The sequence below is a fragment of the Tachysurus vachellii genome, chromosome 2 (genome assembly GCF_030014155.1).
Source record: "Tachysurus vachellii isolate PV-2020 chromosome 2, HZAU_Pvac_v1, whole genome shotgun sequence".
Classification (NCBI taxonomy): domain Eukaryota; kingdom Metazoa; phylum Chordata; class Actinopteri; order Siluriformes; family Bagridae; genus Tachysurus; species Tachysurus vachellii.
Window position 1 is genome coordinate 26,338,803 of NC_083461.1, and position 17,190 is coordinate 26,355,992.

Consider the following 17,190-nt stretch of genomic DNA (forward strand, 5'->3'; position numbering starts at 1 on the left):
GGCATCTGCGGGTGGGAAAGAGAAGATAAGTTGTGTATCATCAGCATAGCAGTGGTAAGAGAACCCATGTGAGGAAATAACTTCACCAAGAGAGTGAGTATACAGGGAGAAAAGAAGAGGACCAAGTACTGAGCCTTGTGGGACGCCAGTGGAGAGTCTGCGTGGAGCAGATGTCACTCCCCTCCATGTTACCTGATATGAGCGTCCTTCCAGGTAGGAAGCGAACCATTCCCAAGCTGATCCGCATATCCCAAGACTCCTGAGGGTGGCTAAGAGAGTCTTATGGTTGACCGTATCAAACGCTGCTGAAAGGTCAAGGAGGATAAGGACGGATGAGAGATTGGCTGATCTAGCAGCATGTAGTTTCTCAGAGACATCTAAAAGGGCTGTCTCTGTGGAATGAGCTGCTTTAAAGCCAGACTGGTTGGGGTCTTGGAGGTTGTTCTGTGAGAGATAGACAGACAGTTGATTAAAGACAATGCGTTCAAGAATTTTTGAAAGAAACGAGAGAAGTGATACCGGTCTGTAGTTACTGATGTCTGATGGATCCAGAGCAGGTTTCTTCAGGATGGGAATAACCCTTGCTCTCTTGAAGGTAGTTGGTACCTGACCAGATGCTATGGATCTATTGGTGATAGTTGTAATGAAGGGCAGAAGGTCTTGCGAGATTGCGAGAGTTTAAAGTGTCTGGACCAAACCTGGACAACAAAGTGTGTGTGTGTGTGTGTGTGTGTGTGTGTGTGTGTGTGTGTGAGTGTGTGTAGGTATGTATGTGTATGTTTTTGTGTGTGTATGTGTGTTTGTGTATGTGTGTCTATGTCTGTGTGTGTGTATATGTATATATGTGTGTGTATATTTGTGTATGTGTGTGTGTGTGTGTGTCTGTGTGTGGTGTGTATGTGTGTGTATGTATGTATCTATGTGTGTGTGCGCGTGTGTGCGTGCGTGTGTGTGTGTATACAAAGCTTTCCTATGGTTTTTTTTACTAAAAAGGGAGAAATGCAAATGCTCGTGTTGATTATTTCTGAAACTTTATCTTTATTACTTAGATAACAAAAATCAGATTTCACTGATGATCCAGAAATAAATCTGGTTAATCTTTGTAATTTACAAGATCTTTAAATCACTGATTAATCTTAAAGGCCGATCTCATCTGAGTTTATTCTGTGAGGAGGAAATGTACACAACACACACCAGCACATGACTAAAGATAAAATCATCAAATCTAATTCTAATTCCAGTATAATCCACAAAAGTTTAGACCAAAATTCAAAATCATCATCAATGTCACAAAGTCACATTTGTCCACATGATCGCGCTCGAATTTGTATTCCATTTTTCAGAAGCTGTGTTATTTTCAAGGTGAAAAGAATTATGTCAGAAGTGGGATTCGAACCCACGCCTCCAGGGGAGACTGCGACCTGAACGCAGCGCCTTAGACCGCTCGGCCATCCTGACACATATAAGCAAACAATTGATAAGTCATTATAAACTAAAAAAATGTTAAACACTGACATTAAAACCACTAAAAAGTATTTAGGTTTTTTTAAACATAAACAATTGCATTTTTTTATTGTAATTTCCTTAAATGATCGTGTGTGTACACTAGGTGTCAGTATATACGCCTAATGATTATTCATTTATATATATTTATATAATGCTCTATTATAAACACATAACTAATCTCTCTCTCTCTCTCTCTCTCTCTTACACACACAGCTGAGAAAACATCAAAACAAATCAAGAGTGTAAAGAAGTGTTAGATGTAAAAGCTTTATTTATTATTATATATACTCATAATATTTACTTTATAAAGGAATATTTTTGTTTATTAATCATGATCTATGTCTTTCTGGCTGTTTATGTTTAAAATAATTAAAATAAATTAAAAGTATTGCTGGATAACTATAATAACTCTAATAAGAAGTCTTTGTTAAAATGCATTATATGTTAAAGTTTGTGTAAAACATGCATTCATATGAACTTTACTTAACTTGGTTTCAATTGAAACCCAAAATAAAAACAAACAATGAGAATTAATGCTATTTTGTGATATTTGGGTTATATGGTGATGTGTGAGCTTTTAAGATAATTCATTTTTTACACACACTGTACTACTGCATGCAGAGAAATGACCAAAGGACCTCAGCCAGAACTTACACATAATCGACTGGCTGAACAAGAGAGGAGGAAATCTCAGTCATGACAAAAATGATGCACTGATTCAAACACAGACCTGCTGAACAAGAGAGAAGCAAATTCTAAACTTGAGAGAAAGTCTTGACATCTGTCATTTTTTGGGAGTAATTAGAATCAGAATCAAATGTTTTTATTCCGGATCAGCAAAAGGCATGATGAAGAGTCAAGTGTATTCTGAACCATGTTCTCTGAGTTTATTTATTCCTCTCAGTCCATGCTGCTGCGATCTGTAGGAAAGAAGAAACTGCTCAGATCTTCTTTTTGTCATTGGCTTTTGAAGTGATTTCCTCAGTCCCCAAGCAGCGCACTCCCTCCAGCAGCATGGGGGTTCCGTGATGGCGGTCTGAGATATTCAGGAATAAAGACAGTGGACATTTACTATTTATTTTGTGTGTAAATGTCAGCATAAAACAAAACAAACTAAAAATGTGTAAAATTGGAAACACTAATTTTCTTTGTTTCTTTGTGAAAGTTATGAGCACTGACAGGTATATTAACAAGCGTCTGCATGACACAGCTCATTGTCACATAGTGACACCTGCAAAACCTCAGAAAAGGTTCTAGAGCACAGACAGCTGAGAGCATGACATAATGATAACAATAATAATAATAATAATAATAATAATAATAATAATACCACCATTACCAGTAATGCCACCATTATTATTTTTTATTTCTACCTCAGTATTTATTTTTAAAAAATACTGAAATATTCAGTGAACGTAATTAAAAATTCTATAAGAAATTAAAATTTAACTTGGTGAATCAATTACAAGTTTGAATCTCTCCTTAAACAGATATAATTCATGTGTGAAAACCACTTTAATTCTCACCCATCACTCTGGCGTGAACTCGGACTCTAACACTGCTGTCTCTCCTGGTTCTGTTGACAAGTGTGAGCTCCTCCTGCACCACTCCTTCCTGCTGAGCACTGTACTCACACACCACCTTCACTCCTCCTAAAGACAGAAAGAACAACAGAGATGAAGTGTGTGTGTCTGTGTTTGTATGTGTGTGTGTGTATGTGTGTGTGTGCCTGTGTGTGTGTGTGTGTGTGTGTATGCCTGTGTGTGTATGTGTGTGTAAAATGTAAGAAGAGTGAATGGTGATATGTTGAAGTCTGCGAGTAAGAGCGATTTGTCATTCCCAAATGGTGGAACTGTTAAAAGTAAAATAATCTTATGGAGGAGAGAGGAGTCAGAACTACATAATATATGAATAAAGGGATTATGTAAGTATCTAAGAAGTGTGATTGATCAAGGCAAAATAAACAAAACATTACATGGCTGAAATTTATCACCAGTGAACCACAAACCGCAGTGAACATTAAACAGTCCAGTCATTATTAAAAAACATTGTAATGTAAGTAACTAGTAAGTGTTTGGGGTTCTGTAGTCGGCGATAAAATCAATTTAAATATTCATGCATATTACAATAATGACTTATTTAGACCTTCTAAAATCTGTTTATTTATTATTAATGTTTTAAAAAATTGATTACAGCTCCTGTTCTTCTGCTTCCCGTCTCTCAGTTTGAGACCTGCTGCAGGGATGAATAATTAAAGATCAAAAATCATAATGTAGAGACAGATACAGTAGATCCACATATAGCAGTCACTTGACTAGATCATTTATCTGCTCTTTGTTTCTGACTCTCCAGATTTGTTAAGTTGTTACCTTCAGGACGACGGGCGATGCGGGTGGCACGCAGGCGAGGTTTGGGGGTGCTGCGTAACGCCGGAGAGAGAGATGTGTCCTTCCCCAGCGTGGGGACGTGTGGGATCAAGAAGATAATCTCATATTTATGTTGGATTTTTAGGAATCCGGCCTAAACAGAGACAAGAAATATCAGTGGTACTGTAGTGAGCAAGGAAATGTAATAAAACAATATTCATTCATCTACATTATCTTAAATCTCTGTAATTTGTAATCGAAGGTCGTCAGAGGTGTTAATTGGCCGTCTGAAAGTCACCTTGACCATGTAAGCTCCATCAGGCTCGGCTACGGCAGTGATGATCTTATCCTGCTGCGTGTCCTCACCGCTCTCACTCAGGACATCGTCTTCCATCTCGTCCGGGAAGTGGACGCCTCCACCTTTGGATGCGGAGCCTGTCGGAGTGACGGAAAGTGAGAGGACGAGATGTTACAGTGAGTGGGAGAGGAAAAGACACAGGAGTGTGGGTGTGTGACAAGAGACAGAAATCGAGCAAAAACAGAGCTGAAGGACTGTTAAAGAAAAGAGGAACTCATTATTATAATAATTAGAATAATATAAATAGGAAAAAGATAATATAAAAAGAAAATATCACAGAATTCTTAAATGAACAATACACAGATGATCACACTGATTTATTAACACACACACACACACACACACACACACACACACACACACACACACACACACACACACACACACACATACTTTTCCTTCCTGTTGCCATGTCAACACAAGGCTGTGAAAGATGTGTGGTGATGTTCAGTGTCAGTGGGACGTCATCACTAAACACCAGCGTCCACCACGAGTTCCTGCTGGAACACTTTCACTTCCTGTCCTTCTACACTGTGTCCTTCAATCCAGGTTTCTGAAAGATAAATATTTTTTTTGCATTATATTTTATTTAGCTTCATTTTATTTAACCAGGATGTTCACGCTAACAACATCCACACACTGATGATAACAACTGATGGCGTTCACACTGAAACAACTCCTTTATAAATATTTAACACCTGATAATGGATTAGTTTGGGACACAAGAAATAAATGTAGTTATATTTCTCAGATGGAACAGCAGATAATCCTGACTGTAATCACGTACAGTGAACGTCGTGTGCTTAGCAACATTAAAGATACAAAGAAAGTGAATGAAAGACAAATTTACTCATTTAAAGTCTTTTTATAGATCTAAATTAACATTAGATTTAAAGGATAAAGTATAAATGATACATTAAAGCATTAAACCTTAAATATATCTGATTTCCATCATCTGTCAGAGGAAAGACAGTCTGAGACTCACGAGGTCACCTCAGAACGTGATCAGTGTTATATAAACCTCTTTATTCCCCTCGCTGATGAAACTCAGACACAGAAGCACAGGGTCATTTAAGTCTCTAAATTTTCTCCAATCGAAAAATGTAATATATTTTTCCAGTGTTAAACATTTTGTATTTATGTATTAAACATTTATTTAAATAAAAGAAGAAGTGATAATATTTTTGAGATGAAGTAAAACAGAAGACAGATCTCTCCTGGACCAGGTGCTGCTTTGAAGTGCCATATCTCTGAAACTCAGCATCATTGACATCAAGACCATGACCATCATCATCATCATCATCATGATAGAAGTATTGTCCTGTTACTGATGATGATGATGTAAAATTCCTCACAATCCCCTGTTCAGTTTTTAAAGCTTCCTAAATGTGTGGAAGTGAAGCTGATGAGCAGTAGTGTGTGGAATTGAGTGAAATTCAATGACTCAGTTGTACAGTTTGATTCCTCTGAATTTTACTGCGACTGGATCTTCAGTGGGATTCTGCAGCAGCTCATAAATATTGAACTGACCTTGTTTCAGACGACCTCTACCTCACTTATCCTCTCTTCCTGCAGCACTTAATCCAGTCAGATTTTAGTCATTTCAATAAACACTGAAGACAATTCTGTCTGATACAAGAAAAAAAATACCTGCTTTAAATAAACACTGATGTTTAACATCTACAGAGTGTGTGATCATGTTTTACACACCGCCGCCGTGTAATCTGGTCATTTATCGTGTAATCGATTCACAGCTTGAACGCAGCCATCAGGATCTGATTTAGAGTCTGATCTCAGGTCTGAATTTTGTCTTATTAACTTAAAGAGAGAGAATAAAGAGAGACTGGTGAGTGGAACACAGTTTATAGCTGCTATAACATAAGTCACAATAGCAACTAACTTGTCTTTGTGAAGATTAAATGTAACTAAATTTGTACAGTTCGTCGCGACAAACTTTGATGTTGGCTTTGAAGTATTCGCAACGGATGGTGCTTTTTGGAAGCAAGTGGACATAAGGGTTAGTGTTGCTTTTGGAAGCAAGTGGACAGAAATCTAGGTTGTCAAAACATTTGGAGGTAAGTGGAGACAAGCATGTGACATCATCCTGGGCTGATTGTTTTGATATGTCACTTGTACATGTTGTGCTAATTTTTGATTTTCACGTGACATCACGTGACGTCACGTGACCAGAATACACGAGGCAGTTCCCTTCATTGTGCTGTGTGTTTTGATATATCACATGCCCGTGTTGTGCAATTTTTTTCAGACCAGGACCACACCACTTCAGACCAGGTTCTACAACATATCCGAATTTGGTGCATGTGGCTCAAAAGCCCTAGGAGGAGTTACTATTTATAAATATTTGTCTAAGCATAAATAGGAAAACAGAATGTTGGCTTCTACAAAGCCAACATAATTATAAATGGGCAAAAAGTATGATGTGGGTTTTTTCTTGTTTTTTTTTTTTTTTTTTTTTTTTTTACAATCAATTAAACATATTTATTGTTAATTTACTATGATGTAAAAGGAATGAAACACGTGCGGATGTGCTGTTGGAGGAAAATAACAAATCAATCTGATGTTATCAGTAACTCAGTAACAGTAACTTCAGCACAGCGGTGATTATTTTCCTCTAACTGCATGACGCTGTGTTTTAGTCCTGAGGTGGAGTTGACTATGAAATGTAAAAGTGAGAACATGTGCAAAAAAATAACACAAAACATTTCCATAATAACACACAGCGTTTATAAACACAGTGATATAACAGTTATATAAAATGGAAATAATTCAGATTGAAGAGAACAGTGGGACATTCGGCAGAACAGATGGAGCATCAGCTTGATATTTATTCACACAAACACACAAATCAAACACTGCATGTTTATTATTATTATTATTATTATTATTATTATTATTATTATTATTATTATTATTTAAACACTACATTTATCTGGACAGAAAGGAACTCGGTCAGTTTTCTGCATTAATGAACTTAGAGAAAAAATAACATTTTAAAACAAATGTCCAAGGATTAGAGGGACATCATGTTCCCACACACACACACACACACACACACACACACACACACACACACACACACACATCTATAATACGGGAAAACAGAAAAGACAAACCTGAGTGTCGGGACTCTGCGGGTCTTCCTGATACTGGTATGTGAGCTGGAATGTGTGTGTGTGTGTCCCTCTCGACGCAGATATGCAGCATCTTTGACGCTACACGTCAATCATGGCCATGCGCTTCACCCATTGGTCGAGTGGACACTAGCCCCGCCCCCACTATCACGGTCAGGCTGATTCGCATTTTTATCCTCATAGAAATACTAAAATCATTAAAAAAAATTAAGTAATAATGTCATCAATTCTTATATTAAAGCTTTATTTAACAAAATAAGGTACATTTATGTTATTCACATTGTGCACGCTGTACAGTCAGGATTATGATCACAATAAAGGAGATAAAACAGGAGATAAAACAGATGGTAGAGATGTGTCCTAATAGCTGTATATTACAGTAATATATGATATCTGAACAACACACACACACATACATATACACACACACATAACACACACACACATACATACACACACACACAATAACGAAAAGGAATTCAAAATAATTTACAAAAAAACAGACTAGGGTTCCATCAATACTGATACTGATATTGTGCTCATTTACTCAGGACCATGCTTGTGTTACCAGACGACGAGAAATAATGGGGTTCTGAACAAATTTTACAACTAATGATTGTAAAAACCAAGACTGTCAACCAAATAAAACCACCAGCATATGGTGTTTAAATTGTGGCTTTAATCGAGTGCTTGACACAGCAGGCTCAGCGCTTGTTAACAAACAGGTGCAAGGTCACATGAATGGTGTAGACACAAATGTAGTACAGAAACAACACTTCAGTTCAGAGAGCACTAAACACAAAGCCACGCCCACTTTCTTTCCTCTCCAAGCAATTCTTGACAACAGCATAAGGTCTTGATGGAATTAAACAAAAAACTCAGCATGTGGACTTCACAGGAAAGGTAGATATGTTAGATATGTTATGTGAGAGAAACCCTTTAGAAGGTGTATGAGAATCAGTGCACGTATCTAGCAGAGTATACCTAATGATCAGTCGGTTAAAAACAACGAAGGATTCAGACGCAATATACTGTATGTATATATATGTATAAAAATATACACATGAAGTATCTATATCTATATATATATATATATAGATATATATATATATATATATATATATATATAGATAGATAGATAGATAGATAGATAGATAGATAGAGAGATAGATATATCGTCGCTGTCGGGCGGAATCCTCGTATCTCCAAAACCGTTATTTTTCAGGAAATTAAAAAAACACCGTACCTTATCTGCAGTGCACAGGGTTTAGTCCGCTTTGCAGTGGATTGTCTTGCGCTAAATTCCTGTCCTCAGATGAGCACCAGAACTAGCGGGGGTCAAGATTTTTTTTTCTTTGAGCCCAGTGTTTTGAAGACATTTACCTCAGAAGACGTGTTGATTCGTTGCGACTCTTCTTGAGGAGAAATATGCCATGAAGCTCTCCCGCGGAGTGAGGAAGAGGTGGAAAGTTGAAGTGTCCAATGGAGTTAAGAGATTTGCGCTCAAGCTATTTTCAAGACTTTAGATTTGTTAATAACTTGTAAAAATATCAGACCCATGTGGGGACTGACCAATAGCATCGATATGTGAAAAAATATGAAATTGACAACATTTGGAAATACGAGGTTTCCGCCCGACAGCGACGATATATATATCAATATATATAACGTATAAAAACACAGAGATAGACAGAAACATCTCCTGATGTACAATAGAACTGCAGCCTTACTCTGTCTTAGCTAATGTAGCTAGTGAATACATTTCATTTCAATTCCACTCGACACTCATCTCAGTATCACTGATGCTATTGACCGGATTCTAAATGGAACAAATGATCAGAGGAGCGCTGTTTTTACCGGATTTGTTAGTGCAGGGACTGAAGCATGGATATAAGGTTTCAGTAAAGAAGTAGACATTAGAGAAGATAACAGCCATGGTGTCAGCATTATAAAAAGACACTTGTCCTTTTTCATAGTCAATGTAAATCCCGATCCTCTGAGGTCTGGGGTTAAGGTAAATGGGCATCATTGGGTTGGACCGGAAGGCGTATTCATGGTTTTCTCGCAGACTTAAGAGCCAGTAACCGTTAGCCGGACTGACCGAGATCTTCCCCTTGCGGTTACTCGAACGATTGACCACGCCCACATCCCAGTCCGTCTTCTCACCCACGTGGACCTCCCAGTAACGACGACCCGAGCTGAATCCCTGGCAGCCGAGCACACAGACCACACGGTCGAACCTCTCGGGTGTGTCCATCATGGTGCGATAGCGGTCACTGCAGTACACCTGCTTACAGTCCTCAGAGATCACCAGTCTCGGGTGGGCGGAATCTCGATCCAGAGTAACGTCCACTGAGAGAGGAGCAGAGGCCGAGGTTAGAGGTTTAAACCATACATGGTTGACTAACACTGCACCAAAGAAACAGCTGATTATGAAGTTCCTATTATCTGTTTACAGCTATATTATTATAAGCTGTAATTATCATAATGAATGAAACTGCCTGAATGCTGCACAAAACAAAATCTATTAATTTCAAAATGTAATAATTAATCATAACAAATTTAAAATAATAATAAGTTTTTTTGAAAATAAAGTAAAACCCAGAATCGTCCACAGGGGGCAGTGGAGGGTTATAAAGGCTTCAGCTGGAGGATCTGAAGTTTGGTACAAAAAGGAATTTCACAAAAAAAACTCACATGTGTAATCCTGTAACTTCGACTGACCTATAGGTGAGAGGGTGAGAGAGAGAGAGAGAGAGAGAGAGAGAGAGAGAGAGAGAGAGAGAGAAAATCAGTAATCTTTTCCAAGAGTTAAAGATCTCGTGTACTGCTAAATATTAATAAAATTGTTGCATACACTTGGAAAATAAAGATATGTGATGATATTGTGACTGTTTTCTGTTTATAGAAAAACAGATGAAACTCACGTGGTTGTGGTTTTACAGGTGATTCTATCGCTGAATGTAAACCTGTAACACACACACAGGCACACATATAGACAGACACACACATCGATACACACATGGACACATATACAGCAGTGTTATAAACACCTTGACTGTAAAAAAAAAAATCAGTTTTCAGTCTTTTTCAGCAAAGTGAAAAATGAGAAAAGCAGGTCATGTGATCATGACATCATCATAACATCATCATGTCACTGTCTTCACTTTTGATTATGATGTGTGTGTCTGTGTGTGTCTTTGTGTGTCTATCTTTGTGCGTGTGTGTCTGTGTACATGTACATGTGTGTGTCTGTGTGTGTATATGTGTGTGTGTCTGTGTGTTTGTGTGTGTGTATATGTGTGTGTGTGTCTTTGTGTGTATGTGTGCATGTGTGTGTGTTTGTGTGCGTGTGTGTCTGTCTGTGTCTGTCTGTGTGTGTGTGTCTGTGTGTATATACTGTATATGTGTGTGTGTGTGTGTGTGTGTGTGTGTGTGTTTACAGCTCTGCGGCAGCTTCCTTAGCTCTTCCTCCACTTTCTCCACCATTTGAGTGACGTTTTTAAGGACGACTCCAGCCGTGGGGTCAGGGGTCATAGTCACTTCAGTCCAGGTCTTCATTGGAGGACCAGTGGAGAGAGATGTATATGTCTGTGAGGAGAGAAACAGAGTGATGTTGTAGAATTATCTCAGAAACTAGAGGAAAATTGCAGCAAGAGCTTATAAACAACAACAACATCAACAACAACATACAGTCCCTTACATTCACACTGGAAAGTGAGGAAATGCATCTTTAAACTTATATTTAATCTGTAAATTACAAACTTCCTCTTTTCCTTAATATCTAAAACACACACACACACAATAACAAATAAACAGCACATACACACACACACACACTCCTGATCACCAGACCAACAGGTTATACAGGTAGAACTATTCATAAACACTAAAATGTTGCTCATCTCTAATAAAGTAGCTCTCATTAGTAAACATGGTTTTGCTAGTTATCTGTTTTTCACAGTGTTTTACACAGATCCGCTAAACTGAGGCTAATGACTGGTTAATTAAGGGGTTAATGACTGTGACTTCACACGACTGTCTTTCACGTTCTTCAGGTCTGACAGACGAACGAAAGCAACAAATAAAGCTGTTAGTCTGCGCACACGTCATGAACACCAGACTCATTACATTACAGTCTGCACCAAATGAACAAAACAAAACAGTGTGATTTATTCCATCAGGAAATCTGACAAAGACAAAGGAAGAGAAGAACGTGAAAGTAGAGACAGTCTCTGATTTAAAAAAGCTGAACTGAATGTTACTCTGTCTCAAACTTTAACCATGAGGGTAAAAAACTAAAACTAAAAATAAAGCAACAATAAAACTTCAAAGAGAAGAAAGTCATCACTAGGGTTAATTAATTTCCTGAACAAACACGATTTAATTATCATGAATCATTCAGGAATACAAAATAAATAAATAAATAAATCTTTGTGCATTTCCTATTTGCATGAATCAATGATGATGATGATGATGATTACTCTGACCTTGAAGAAGCTGAAGTGGTCAGTGGACTGAGAGAGCACAGACAGTGCGCTGCTCCTCTTCCTCAGCTCTGTGAGCTCTAGCTGAAGGTCCCGGATGAAAGCCTGTGAGCGAAGCTCGGCAGCAGCACGGCCCATTTCCACCATCCCCAACACCTCGGCCTGAGATCTCTCCAGGGAACTGATCAAGGCACGGAACATGCTGGCTATAACCTCCACCTCTTGCTGTGCGTTGGCCTGAGGAGAGAAACCGATGAACTTCAGCAGTGAGATGAGATGTTGGTGCTGCTTCATGAAAAACTACTCGGTCTAGAGGTATTCAACTAAAATTTAAAGAGGTCCAGTAAGAGAACATTTCTTGAAGCGAAGGTCCGGAAGATCATAATGTCTCACTAGTTAATGTGATATGTATTTAAGTAGCCTTGTAGTTGTATCAACATCTGCAAGCGATCAATAACTGCCTGTCAAATCAAATAAATTCAGTACAATTTAAATACTTTTTGACAATATTTATTGTCACGTAACATAGAACTGAACATATGTATGATTGTAGATATGTATAACGTTCTCTCATTAAATAAATAAAAGTAGGGCTACATTTCAAAATAAGAGAAAATAAATAAAATGTGAAAATTGTGTATATTTAAATAAAGTGCTTAACTTTCCCTTTTATATCTCAGTGAGAGAACTGAGCTTGGCAGGATGTTAAACCTAGCCTTGAATGGAGTCAGGGCCGCTCTCATACACATGTGGAGGTGCTCATTAGTGACCCTGGAACTATATTTAGTTTTGATTATGTTCATTGTAGTGAAAGCTGCCTCGCAGTTGTATGTAGAGCCAAACATGGTCAGGATGTATAGGGCTACTTCCCTCAGACCTGGGAAAGCTGTCTCAGGGACGCTGTCTTCAGATTTGAGCGGATATGTTTGTTCAAAACCTTTATGTTTTGTCTCATAATGGCGTTTCCCATGCATAATGGCGTTTTGCCACTTTTAATAAGTGCCACGGTTTCTGAACATATGAGACACACTGGTGAAGTGGGAAGTGTGAACAGAGTTCAGTCTCCCTCTCACTCGTCTGTTTCTCTCCCTTTCTCCGTCTCACTCGTCTGTTTCTCTCCCTTTGTTTTCTACATGTACCGCTATCTTTCTTTCACGTGTAACTTTACTCTAGTTCTCTTTCATCTGTCTTGCACTGTTGAGTATCTTGCACAGTTTACTTCAGGAATGCACTTGATTGGCTGAGTGTTATCACGTGGGATGGCTTAACTCGCATGCAATTGGTCTGTGTGTTTCCACTACCACTACCGTAAAGATTGCAAAAGCGGCGCCGATAAAATAAAAGCGCCACGTCAAGTTTTAAATCATAAACTTTTGTTTTGGCTGTAGGTCCGGGTCCGTATTGGGCAGCTTCTGGGTCCGGACCCGGACCGCGGTCCGCCTGTTAGTGACCTATGGTCTAGAGCTTCGAAGGGTTCTGCAGCTGGTGGTTTCTGGAAAAGGTTTGATCCTACTACAAGATTTTATTTATTCACATTATATATTATATAGTGCTCCCTAACAAGAACCTTTAACTATCCAAAGAATCCTTGAGAGTTTACACAATCTGATGTGGGAGTCAAAGCAGAAGTGAATCTGGAACGAAGTTTTCCCACATCTTCAGAACAGAAGAGTTTACACTTCTGAGTGTTTTCTCAGTAACATGATGTAACCAGCTGTATATTTTTGTCTTATAAACATGAAGAAAATAAAGACAGACTGATGAGGGAACCATGAAGCGTTTATAGCTGCTGTAATGGAAGTGACTTGTTGCATAAACATTATTCAGACTTAAATGTAACTGTAAATGGATCAAATAAGGTGTAGTTCTTAATAAAGAAAGTGGTATAAAGCAATAAAAGACTCAGGCTGTTCCTGGGCTGTAAGTCTGCATCATGGATTTTTTTTGTAAAGTCATGTTTGACTCCTTTCTACAGACTTATTCTGTAGAAGGTGCTGAGAAACTTACTTGAATATCAGAAAGAGACATTTGAATTTCTTCAATCTTCTTCTCTCTGGCTGTGATTAAACTCTGCACCTCGATCTCCATGATCCCCAACTGAGACTGAGCACAGAACAGATCACGGTCAGAGATCGGACCTTTATTAAGGAAACTTTCATCAAACACTCGCTCACCTTCTTCACGATCATCTCCCGCCGAGCTGGCACCAGCACGTGGCCATGATGGTCTCCTTCACCACACATCGCACACACACATATCTGATCACTCCTGCAGAACATATCCAATGTAAGTGCATGCTTGCTACACTGAGGTCCGTTTGAGGTCGCTGGTCCGAACCCGCTGGCGCTGAACCTCCTCCTGCTGGCTTCATATGGAGGCGGTGAAGAAGATGGCGCAGAAGCTTCCAGTAAATTCCCGCTGGACGATGTCCTTTGGAAGCGGCTCTTCATTTCCTTCAGCAGTCCTCCGGGCAGCTCTCCAGGCCGAGGCGACCCGCTGATCTTTCTGTCTATAATTCGAGGAGATTGAGAGTTAGTACCTTGGGCATCGGGGGAGATCGTGTGGCTTCCAGAGGTCTCAGTCATGCGCTTGAACTGCTCCGTGATCTCCTTGAGCGTGTGGTTGATGTGGAGCTCTGGACGCTTGCGGAAGTTCTCCTTGCACAGGGGACAGAAGCAGGCTTTGCTCCGGCTGTCCCAGTACGATGTGATGCAGGACAGGCAGAAGCTGTGGCCACATGGTGTGGAGACGGGGTTGGTGAAGATGTCCAGGCAAATAGAGCAGGAGAACTGCTCCTCAGACAGGAAGTCCACAGGGATGGACATGGTATGGATGGACATCAACTGCAGAAATAACAAAGAAAGAAACTATATACAGTATATTTTATATGTAAATATTATGCGATTATTCAAACGCTGAACTGAGTTAAAGTTAGACACAGAGGAACTTTCCATCTTTATTTAAAAAAAATTACAAAAACATTCTGGCGTCTATTTTAGATTTTACAAATAAATAAAAATCTCAAACTTTTGAGTGTAAAAAAGACTAAATGTTTTTTTTCAGCAAGAACAAGTGAAAATGTAGAAGGACATGATGTGTTTCTGCTGTTTACTGTGGAATGAAGATAAACCTGCTCCACTTTCTGTACACACACTGACTCTCCCTCACACACACACACACTGTCTCTCCCTCACACACACACACACACACACACACACACACACACACACACACACACACACTGTCTCTCCCTCACACACCCACACACACACTGTCTCTCCCTCACACACACACACACACACTGTCTCTCCCTCACACACACACACACTGTCTCTCCCTCACACACACACACACACACACTGACTCTCCCTCACACACACACACACTGTCTCTCCCTCACACACACACACACACACACACTGTCTCTCCCTCACACACACACACACACACTGTCTCTCCCTCACACACACACACACTGTCTCTCCCTCACACACACACACACACACACACACACACACTGTCTCTCCCTCACACACACACACACACACTGTCTCTCCCTCACACACACACACACACTGTCTCTCCCTCACACACACACACACTGTCTCTCCCTCACACACACACACACACTGTCTCTCCCTCACACACACACACACACACACTGTCTCTCCCTCACACACACACTGTCTCTCCCTCACACACACACACACACACACACTGTCTCTCACACACACACAGTAACCCCCACACACACCTCTACCCCACACACACACTGTCTCTACCTCCCACCACACACTGCTCTCCCTCACACACACACACACACTGTCTCTCCCTCACCACACACAAACACACACACACACTGTTTTCCCTCACACACACACACTCACACACTCACACCCACACACACACACACACACCCACACACACACACGTCCTCACACCACACACACACACACACCCACACACAACACAAACACAGTCTCTCCTCACACCACACCCAACACAGTTCTCCACACACACCACAACAAACACCGTTCTCCCTCACCACCAACACACTGTTTCCTCACACACAAACACACTGTCTCTCCACACACCACACACACACACATGTCTCACCTCACACACACACTACAGCACACAACACGTTCTCACACACAGTTTCTCCTCACAACACACACATCTACACACACACACACACACACACACACTGTCTCTCCCTCACACACACACACACACACACACACACACACACACACACACACACACACACACTGTCTCTCCCACACACACACACACACACACACACACACTGTCTCTCCCTCACACACACACACACACACACACACTGTCTCTCACACACACACAGTCTCTCCCTCACACACACACACACACTGTCTCTCCCTCACACACACACAGTCTCTCCCTCACACACACACACACACACACACACACACTGTCTCTCCCTCACACACACACACACACACAGTCTCTCCCTCACACACACAGTCTCTCCCTCACACACACACACACACACACACACACTGTCTCTACCCCCAACACACAGTCTCTCCCTCACACACACACACACTGTCTCTACCCCCCCAAACACTGTCTCTCCCTCACACACAGACACTGTCTCTCCCACACACCACACACACACACACACACACACACTGTCTCTCCCACACACCACACACACACCACACACACACACACACACACACTGTCTCTACCCCCCCACACACACTGTCTCTCCCTCACACACACACTGTCTCTACCCATCCCCCCCACACACTGCCTCTCCCTCACACACACACACACACACTGTCTCTCCCTCACACACACACAAACACACACACACACTGTCGCTCCCTCACACACACACACACACACACACACACACTGTCGCTCCCTCACACACACCACACACAGTCTCTCCTTCACACACACACACACCACACACAGTCTCTCCCTCACACACACACAGGTTCTCCCTCACACACACTGCCTCTCCGTCTCGCACACACACACACACACAGTTTCTCCCTCACACACACACAGTTTCTCCCTCACACACACAAACACACTGTCTCTCCCTCACACACACAAACACACTGTCTCTCCCACACACACACACACACACTGTCTCACCCTCACACACACACACATACACGCACACACACACAGTTTCTCCCTCACACACACAGTTTCTCCCTCACACACACACACACACACACACACACACTGTCTCTCCCTCACACACACACACACACTGTCTCTCCCTCCCTCACACACACACACTGTCTCTCCCTCACACACAC

General features: G+C 40.6%; 2 protein-coding genes and 1 non-coding gene across 3 annotated transcripts in view; all 3 read right to left on the minus strand.

Moving 5' to 3' along the window:
- Window positions 1-1,375: 1,375 nt before the first annotated feature.
- trnal-cag (transfer RNA leucine (anticodon CAG)) lies at window positions 1,376-1,458 on the minus strand. Its single transcript has one exon. It is a non-coding gene; the product is annotated as a tRNA-Leu (tRNA).
- Window positions 1,459-1,842: 384 nt separating this feature from the next.
- LOC132841646 (adipose secreted signaling protein) lies at window positions 1,843-8,433 on the minus strand. Its single transcript, XM_060864064.1, has 6 exons — window positions 7,365-8,433; window positions 4,624-4,783; window positions 4,171-4,307; window positions 3,876-4,026; window positions 3,033-3,158; window positions 1,843-2,542 (listed from the first exon to the last, which is right to left on the minus strand). The coding sequence occupies exons 2-6, from the start codon at window positions 4,640-4,642 to the stop codon at window positions 2,448-2,450; spliced, it is 528 nt and encodes a 175-aa protein (XP_060720047.1). The 5' UTR covers window positions 4,643-4,783; window positions 7,365-8,433; the 3' UTR covers window positions 1,843-2,447.
- Window positions 8,434-8,528: 95 nt separating this feature from the next.
- Window positions 8,529-17,190, minus strand: part of btr01 (bloodthirsty-related gene family, member 1) — an 11,790-nt gene continuing 3,128 nt past the window's right edge. Inside the window, exons 2-8 of the mRNA XM_060864063.1 lie at window positions 14,044-14,712; window positions 13,877-13,972; window positions 11,873-12,106; window positions 10,826-10,973; window positions 10,310-10,351; window positions 10,080-10,106; window positions 8,529-9,734 (exon numbers count right to left, since the gene is read on the minus strand). Coding sequence (XP_060720046.1) covers window positions 9,202-9,734; window positions 10,080-10,106; window positions 10,310-10,351; window positions 10,826-10,973; window positions 11,873-12,106; window positions 13,877-13,972; window positions 14,044-14,709 — 1,746 coding nt within the window. The 5' untranslated portion in view covers window positions 14,710-14,712 and the 3' untranslated portion in view covers window positions 8,529-9,201. The remainder of the gene's footprint in view (window positions 9,735-10,079; window positions 10,107-10,309; window positions 10,352-10,825; window positions 10,974-11,872; window positions 12,107-13,876; window positions 13,973-14,043; window positions 14,713-17,190) is intronic.